At 58.4% G+C, this 9,082-nt stretch overlaps 2 protein-coding genes across 2 annotated transcripts; both read left to right on the top strand.

Annotated features, from left to right (window-relative positions):
• Positions 1-1,095: 1,095 nt before the first annotated feature.
• JN550_008889 (uncharacterized protein) lies at positions 1,096-2,431 on the top strand (the record flags this gene model as incomplete). Its single annotated transcript, XM_049320900.1, has 2 exons — positions 1,096-2,035; positions 2,193-2,431. 2 exons carry the CDS (start codon positions 1,096-1,098, stop codon positions 2,429-2,431), a joined length of 1,179 nt encoding a protein of 392 aa, XP_049169275.1.
• Positions 2,432-6,123: 3,692 nt separating this feature from the next.
• Positions 6,124-8,670, top strand: JN550_008888 (uncharacterized protein; the record flags this gene model as incomplete). Its single annotated transcript, XM_049320899.1, has 1 exon — positions 6,124-8,670. The coding sequence occupies one exon, from the start codon at positions 6,124-6,126 to the stop codon at positions 8,668-8,670; it is 2,547 nt and encodes an 848-aa protein (XP_049169274.1).
• Between the last annotated feature and the right edge of the window lie 412 nt (positions 8,671-9,082).

Here is a 9,082-nt window from a genome sequence, read left to right as displayed (position 1 = left end):
CCCCCCCCGACGACTAGACGCTGCCAGGATGGGCAAATATAGATTACTGATCTGGGTTATGGCATTTCCTGGAAGCTGGATCGCAATTGCATCGTGGATCGTGCTTCCTGGTCAAGATCGGGGTTTTCCTGGAGTTACAGTGGTCCCTGGCCCTGCTGAGGCGCCCTGGAGCCGCCTCGGGGACAGCCCTGGAGGGCCTAGAACCTTAACCGTAGCAGCGGCCGACCCGCCGCCACTGGACCTCTTGCCCTCTTCGGCCGACCAGAGCCCCGCCGGCCCAGTCAGATGGGCTCGCCTGGTCGCCCTCCAGGGCTCGCATGACTTCACGGCCCCCGGGGGGTTTTGCCGTCTAGTTCACGAACGACAAGTCATGTTGGCCGTCTGCTCAGAGACACAGCGACAGACGACTCGCGCCACATGTTCCGAAGCTCGACTGGAGCGGGCTCTTGACAGGCGCTGCTGGAGATCGAGCTAGCCGACCTTTTGCGTTCCCGAGTCCCTGGATCACGCCTTCGCCCCAAGTTTGCATTGCATGCTCTTACTTGATGAGCTCACCTTCAACGTCCCGGTTAACTTACCTACCGTGCTTTACATGCATGTTCTTGTCTCGGGGCTTCTGGGCTTGACGACTTAGCCGCCTCCTGTCACATGCCAGTCTCTGCTCCTCCTCCATGTCACCGCAGGCCTCTGTAGGGGTTTGATTTGCCCACTGAACCTTGCTCACTCCGACCGTTGCGCAACCACACTTGAGTTGGCAGTTGCTATCAGGCGATCACGGCATTGCTCGATCGTGCCGGCTTATCAGCCTCTCAGCCTGCGTTCCGCCTTGCGCCTTACGCCTTCCCACGTCACATCCACCTCCAGCTTGTCCGTCACATTTGGAGGACGGTCGACGTTTGTGGACGCCTCTCCTTTCGTGGGGTCTCGTGCTTTATCAGTCATTCCTTCGGTATCTCACCCGGTGACTAGCACCGCTCAAACTTGGCTTCGAGAGCATCAGCACAGAACCTAAAACCCCTTGAAATGCTTTGATTTCGAAACATTACCAGAGACTTCCTGTCTCTGCCCTCTATCCTTTTGGACACTATCGAAACCATGGCTTTGGGAGCAGAGGAAGCACCTCGCTCCTTGGGAGACTCGATCAACATCGCTACGAGATCCGTCCACACCCAGCTCAACAAGCTTATCATCCTTCGACTCCCGTTGGCTGTCCCTCCGCAGGCCGAGGACCCTTCGAATTACGTTTCCGGTCTTCTTTACATCGCCCCTATATATAATGCTTTCGAGTCGTCCTGGCAGAAAGTCTTGGAGGCCCCGGTCTCTGCTGAGAACAATCCTGCCACAGACCGGCATAGCTGTGAAGCGTGCGGCCCAGCTTCAACAGTCCACCACGCACCTAATGTTCTAGATGCTCCACACCAGGCTGTGGTATGCTCCAGAATCCATTCGCTCCTGGAACATGTGCACACGTCCTCGCTAGAACGAACAGAAGCCATCAAGGAGGACATCATGTCCATGACGGGATGGCCTTCCGCGTTATTAGAGGAACAGCTCAGCTCTGCAGCCGAGTCGCCCTTCCTTTCTGCTTTCGTGAAGCACATACGTCAGGCCGTTCAGAACCGGCCGCACGTGTTACTCGCCTATGCCTGGGTGCTCTACATGGCACTCTTCAGCGGCGGACGCTTTATCAAAGCGTCACTGGCACGGATAGACCAGGACTTCTGGACTGCCAACCTCATGACCCCCAGTAAGCACGCCGAAGCCCTGCCGCTGAACTTTTTCACCTTCGACGGGCCCGACGGTGGTGACGAGATCAAGGTGGCGTTCAAGAAGCGCCTGGCCGAGTCTGAGTCCCTGCTGACAGCAGGAGAGCGAGAGGATGTCATCGCAGAGGCAAAGCGCATTTTTGAGTTCATGGTCGAGATCGTGGGCGAGCTCGACAGCGTCTGTAGAACGGACCCTGTGGAGAGCGTGGACCACGACGAGGGCATCATGGGCCGCATGAGCAGGTTGTTGGGACTGAGGACGAGAGACAGTAGGTGATCTACGGCGTCTCAAACTCCCCAGTCCCTTACATCACCCCTCCCTCACCGCACTATTCTTATGACGGCGAAGCTTGATCACGGCCATACCACTTGTAAAAAATTGGCTTCAGTATCCGGCGTCTTTCGTGGTCACTAATCCGAACCCAGGTGTTGTAGTCACGAGAGAGAGGATGACATGGGCCAAGTTGATGGTTGAACAGAGTGCGGAGGACGACGAGGATGCCGGGGCTCAGACCGCCGGTGGAGGCAGTCCCGGGATCGCGGAGGAGAGCAGCAGCTCTGGATCGGGGAGTCGAGGGCCCGCCCTGCATGACCAGGGCGGCGAAGGAGTTCAGTTCGCGGGCATGGATGGGAGCTATGAGCAACGAAGAGGCATGATGGCATAGCATTGCATTGCGTACACGACATATGATACCCCCGGGTCTGGTTTTCTTATCCTTTCCTAAGTAATAGAGTAGAAGTCTTGGCAAGAGACGGTGTGAGATCCTCATTCCCCCTGAAACTTTTGTTTTTCCGCGAGAGATTCGAGACGTCGATCGCATTGTATTGAACGTAGATTGTTGAATCATGTATGACATTGTCATATACAAATAACATCGTTACCGAGGTCTTATACCAATCGCCTGTCGGAACCCCTAAAGAGAGAGAGGGGCGCTGCTAACTATGCACATGCAACACGAAGCCGACAGCTCAAGAAAAGGTCACGCACGCTGTGCTCTAATGGGGTATACATATGGCCGCAGCCAGACACACAGATGCTACACAACCAAACCAAACCAGACCAGACCAAACGACCAGGGAAACGAAGGGGCGCGCCGTAATCCTGTCATCCGCGCATCATCGCTCTCGTGAGAGGGGGTATCCATCCATATTTCCATTCCAAGCTTAAGAAAGAGAAACAAAGCTCCATCACCTCTACCTCGAGAGGCAAAATCTGCGCCAAAAGCCCAAACTCAAACTCAAACTCCAGCTTGCGCGTCCCAGCAGACGGCACCGTGTCTCCTCAGTCCTCGTCGTCGTCCTCGGCATCGCCGTCCCAGTCCTCCCCGACGTCGGCCCACCCGCAGCCCCAGCGCCGGCCGCCCGTCTCGCCACCGAGCCGGAGGTCGCGGGCCTCGTCGCGGGCCTCGCCCCAGCACCGGACCAGGTAGTCGTCGCCGACGGTGACGAGGCGGCCGCGCTGGGTCCAGGCCAGGGCGCCGACCTCGCGGTCGTGGCCGCGGACGAGCGGCGTGCCGCCGCGCACGATAGGGATGTCGTCCTTCTCGCGCATGGACCCCGGGACGTTGCTGGAGGCGCTGTTGGTGCGCTCGAAGAGCGGCCGGCGCAAACCGCTGCGCAGCGACGACGGCGCGGTGGCCGGCGGGGGGAGGGTCGCGGTAGCGATGGTCGAGCTCTCCAGCGAGAGGGAGGACATGGCGCCCGACAGGTCGTTGCGGAAGTGCCGCTCGGCGGTTGGGAACACGACGGCGCACGAGTCGCTGCTCCCGACCGCCAGGAGCTCGCTATGCCCATCCTTGGCGGGCCGGACGGCGCACTTGACGTAGAAACTGGTGGCATGGAACATGGGATGCCGGAAGCCGTATAGGGGGCCGAGCCCGTTGTGCGTCGTATGACCATGGCGGCGTCTGGGCGGGTCGCGGGTAGACAGTTCAGGGGCGTGACCCAGGATCAAGTGAGCCGTTGAGTAGGTATATACAGTGTTGTCTTTGCAGAGTGCGTAGAGCCGCGAGCTATCGGTGCCGAGAGCGAGAGACGAGATACCAAAGGGGCGCCAGAGTGAGTGTGACGTCGGGGGTGCTGTTGCGGATATCGGGGTCGAGGTTTTGTGGCGGGACGTTGTCGACCGGATGTCCCAAAGCTTGATTGACGCATCTGCTTCGCAGGCTGTGAGAAGTAGGTGCTCTTGTCCTTCTGGAAGGAACTGCAGGGCCGTTACCGAGACGTCACCGATGCGGCCGGGCAGCTCGCCGCGTGATGGCGTGTCGCCTAGGCCACCGGCGGCAGCTTGGCGGACCTGTCGCAGCGTGCGCAAGTGGGCATCGTATATGCTATTCACGGCACAACCTTGCTTGGGCTGCGAGCGCCGGAAGCCTAGGCGGGTCTCACGCTCGGGTTGCGCCTGGATCTCCGCAACGGGCCCCTTACAACGCAAGTCCCAGATCTGAACGCTTCCATCTCGAGACGAAGTTGCAAGAACCGAGCCATTGGCTTTGCCTGGTTGGAATCGGACCTGCTTCAAGGAGGCGGTGTGGTTGTGAAGTAGTGCTACAGGTGTTTGCGTCATCATATCCGTTACTCGGCCGGTCTGATCTCCCGACGCGGTGGCCAGCAGGTAGTCATCAGACGAAAAGGCCAAGTCTATGATGGCATTTCCATGCGCCTGGAACGAGAGGTGTGTCTTGCTGAAGGGTTGCGAAGGGTCACCCGATGTGTCAAGAAGGCGCACTCGGCCCTCCTCGTCCCCGACTGCGACTAGGTCATTGGCTACAACACATTAGCAGTGCCCATAATAGGAAGACGATGTTTGTTAATGTGGCTTACTGTGACATGCGGCGGTGCAGAATGGTATACATCGACCTTGGTGTTCATGGCTTGTACAATTGTGCAAGTCTTCTGGCCGACTCTGAAAATCTGCAGTTTCCGTTCTCCAGTCTGAGTAGGGTCAGTCTCGGCATTCTTTACGACGGCCTCGGAGAGTCTGTTACCTGATGAGGGACATGTCATGTATGATCTGCCAGCCCTCGGCATGGCACCCAATTCGCGCTGCAGAAGCTGGCCGGAATAGCCCCGACTGGTCAGAGGAGCCAGACGCCTGATTGGCTGCTGCTGGAGCTCATACTCGTCCTCACTCTCATCGGAGTCGAGTGTCTCCTGGCTGGACCGCAGAGACTGGATCGGACTGAGCAGTGCCGGCTCTTTCACACCTGACTGGAACGGAGGAACAGACTCCAGGGGCTGAGGGCGACATGGCGACGAATCAGGCGTGTGGCGCATCTTCCGCCGCTTGGCCCGGGAGTTCTCGATAGCATTCTCATCGTGTGTATACTCCTGTTCGGTAGGAGGGAGAAGCGGGCTCGATGGTGCCGGCGTCTGGTAACGGTTGTTGAGCTCGGGGCCCGCTAGATCGCGCAGTGCCTTCCGAGCAGGACTTATATGGCCTGGGGTCAGATGAGACGATAGCCTGGGCCTCGGAGTGAAGAAGCGCCTGAACTTCCTAGGCGTGATGGACGGGTTCCTCCGCTCCTTGCCATTGTTCCGCCTCGGGGGTGAGAGGAGCCTGGCATTGTCTTTTCGAATTGGCGACTTGGGCATGCCTCCCTCCAACACGGCTGACCTGCCTGCCATGGGACTGACTGCCCTCTCTCGGCCGGGATTATATCGATTCCAGGGCTGGGTGTCTGGAGGATGCTCGCAGCTCGATGCTCCGTTACGCTGGCCGTCTCCTCCAAGGGAAGGAAAACAGAAATCGACTATTCCAGATCACTACCCGTCATGACCAAGGAGGAAGGAAAGCAGCGGACCACAGATCACAGATTCGGGTTTGAGACGTCCAAGTGGCGGGGGCGACTGGGCCGCCGTGGTTGGTCTGCGTGGCCCGCCGCGAACGCGGTCCCCTGGCAAGACGCGAGAATTGGCGTAGCACTGGGACCCGGTGGGACTAGCACTTTACACGAACCTTGGAAGAGCTATGACGCCCGGCCCGCCCTGGGAAAACAGTGGGGGGTGGGCACTGGGAAACAGAAGCTCCAGCGGGCCAGCGGGCTTTGGGGGCTGGTTTGGGGGGCTGCTGCCCACCTGTAGCGTGCAGACGTGGGGCACCCTTCTGCCCGTGGCCGCTGGACACCTGCTCTCGCCGCTGCCGGGCCGGCCAAATTGAACTTCTTATCGCCCTTCCGTTTTTGCTGGAGCCGGGTCGCGATAACGAATTTTTTGAGAAAGTCGAGTCGCTCTGGAGGGAGGGACTGCCGCAGGCCCGTCGCACCCAACCCGCCGCCCGCGAAAACCAAACCACTTCCTGCCGGCTCACCCAGCCTTCCCATCTTCCTGACAAACCACACCGACGCACGCCGCCAGGATGGGTTTCCAGAAGAAGACCGGCAAGGGCCGTCTGGACAAGTGGTACAAGCTTGCCAAGGAGAAGGGCTACCGTGCCCGTGCCGCGTTCAAGCTCGTCCAGCTCAACAAGAAGTATGGCTTCCTCGAGAAGAGCAAGGTCCTGCTGGATCTCTGCGCCGCCCCCGGCTCCTGGTGCCAGGTCGCCGCCGAGGCCATGCCCAAGAACAGCTTGATTGTCGGTGTCGACCTGTCGCCCATCAAGGCCATCCCCGGCGTCATCACCTTCCAGTCCGACATCACCACCGACAAGTGCCGCGCCACCATCCGCCAGCACCTCAAGACCTGGAAGGCCGACACCGTCCTCCACGACGGTGCCCCCAACGTCGGTACCGCCTGGGTCCAGGACTCCTTCAACCAGGCCGAGCTCGCCCTGCAGTCCATGAAGCTGGCCACCGAGTTCCTAGTCGAGGGCGGTACCTTTGTTACCAAGGTCTTCCGCTCCAAGGACTACAACTCCCTGCTCTGGGTCTTCAACCAGCTCTTCACCAAGGTCGAGGCCACCAAGCCCCCCTCGTCGCGTAACGTCTCCGCCGAGATCTTCGTCGTCTGCCGCGGTTTCAAGGCCCCCAAGAAGATCGACCCCAAGTTCCTGGACCCCAAGTCCGTCTTCGCTGAGCTGGCCGAGCCCGCGCCCAACAACGAGGCCAAGGTCTACAACCCCGAAGTCAAGAAGCGCAAGAGAGGCGGTTACGAGGAGGGTGACTACACCCAGTACAAGGAGCTGCGCGCCAGCGAGTTCATCCAGACAATCGACCCCATTGCCATACTGGGCTCCTACAACAAACTATCCTTTGACCAGCCCGCCAATGGCGATGTCGCCTTGGCTGCACTCGACAAGATGCCCGAGACTACAGGCGAGATCAGGACGTGCTGCAACGATCTCAAGGTGCTCGGGAGGAAAGAGTTCAAGATGCTGCTGAGGTGGAGGTTGAAGGTCCGCGAGAAGTTTGGCTTCCCGACCAAGAAGACCACCGACGCCAAGGCCGCCGCTGAAGCGGCTGCTGCCGAGGCCACCGAGGAGGCCGAGGTGGAGTCTATGGACGAGGAGCTCAAGATCCAGGCGGAACTTCAAGCTCTGAAAGACAAGGACAGCACCAAGAAGAAGCGTGAAAAGCGGAAGGAGAATGAGAAGAAGCAGCGAGAGATTGTTCGTATGCAGCTGAACATGATGGCTCCTATGGATATTGGCATGGAGGAGGCTGGCCCCCGCGGTCAGGACGCCATGTTCGCGCTCAAGCCTATTGACAAGCTCGAAGCCACGAACAAGATCGTGAAAGGCAAGATGGCCGTCATCAGTAATGCGGACGCCCGGAAAGACCGGGACAGCGGCATCGGCTCGTCGGGGGAGACGGACGATGAGTCTGATGAGGAGGAGGATCGCCTAGAACGGGAGCTGGACGGTCTGTACGACCAATACAGAGAAAAGAAAGCCGACAGAGACGCCAAGTACCGTGCAAAGAAAGCAAGACAAGAACACGACGATGGCGAATGGGAAGGTGTTTCGGGAGACGAAGCCGCCTCCAGCGGCGACGACATGGAGTTTGACCAAGACAGCAGCGACGACTCTGATGATGAGGACGCCGCACCGTCGAAGCGGTTAGTGACGGACCTGGACAATACACCAACCGAAGCAGGAGGTCTATCGAAGCGAGCAAAGGGTTTCTTCAACCAAGACATCTTCAAGGATATTCCTGGGATTCTTGATGAACCCGAGGCAGAGGTTGCGTCAGAGTCTGACGCGGACATGGCAGATGATCACAAGCAAGGAAAGCCAGCGCCCGCAGAGAAGAAGACGCCCACCAAGAAGACCAAGGGGAAGCCCGTCGAACCTGTCGAGCAGTCATCTGCCTCCGAGGGTGAAGACGAAGATGCCGCCGGGTTTGAGGTAGTCAAGAACCAGGAGCCAGAAGACGACTGGGAAGATAAGGACAAGAGGCTCCCCGATGGTCGCCTAGACATCGACATCATCACAGCCGAGGCCATGACACTTGCACATAACCTTGCAACGGGCCAAGTCACCAAGCACGATGTGATGGACGACGGCTTCAACAAGCGTGCCTTCATGGACCGAGACGGCCTGCCCGATTGGTTCATCGAGGATGAGTCAAAGCATGACAGACCGCAAAAGCCCATCACGAAGGCCGCTGCTGCGGCCATCAAGGAAAAGCTACGAGCCTACAACGCGCGCCCGATCAAGAAGGTGCGCGAAGCCAAGGCCCGCAAGAAGTTTAAGGAGGGACAGCGCCTGGAGAAGTTGAAGAAGAAGAGTGCCCTTCTTGCGGACGGCGAGGGCATGACGGAGAAGGAGAAGGCCGAGAGCATCGCAAAACTCATGTCCAAGGCCAAGAGCAAGAAGCCCAAGGACAAGGTCAAGGTCGTCGTGGCCAAGGGTGTCAACAGAGGTGTCCAGGGTAGGCCGAAGGGCGTCAAGGGTAGATACAAGATCGTGGATGCTAGGATGAAGAAGGAGATGAGGGCGATGAAGCGCATAGCAAAGCGCAAGTAGATAGAGATCGCACCGTTGAATTCATTTTGCATCTAGATCTTATCAGTTTACTGGATCAACACTGTATACCAAACACTTGGTAAATGAGCGGTGTTTCGGTGTCTCAGCAGCCTACAGTGGACTGCTGTATAGTCCTCAAACTTAATGGTATAAGAATTATCCAGTGCCACTCAGTCAGAGCAACAGCGCCACCGGATTTAACTCATTTCGAAAGCTGGTGGTTCTATCGAAGGCTCCACCGTGGCTCTCAGCTGAAAGGAGAGATACGGCGATTTTGAAATTACATGCGACTAGTTAGTCCCGTGGCGTCGGACCGTTGCTTCTTAGTCCCGGATGCCAAAATCTCCATCCCGCTGATCAAGAAGGATTTGTTCTCGATCGGCCGGCGGGTGGCTTGATGGAGGAAAGCCTC

This window comes from Neoarthrinium moseri (genome assembly GCF_022829205.1).
Source record: "Neoarthrinium moseri strain CBS 164.80 chromosome Unknown scaffold38_Wmoseri_CBS_16480, whole genome shotgun sequence".
Taxonomy (NCBI): domain Eukaryota; kingdom Fungi; phylum Ascomycota; class Sordariomycetes; order Amphisphaeriales; family Apiosporaceae; genus Neoarthrinium; species Neoarthrinium moseri.
This window is presented reverse-complemented; position numbering and strand designations above follow the sequence as displayed.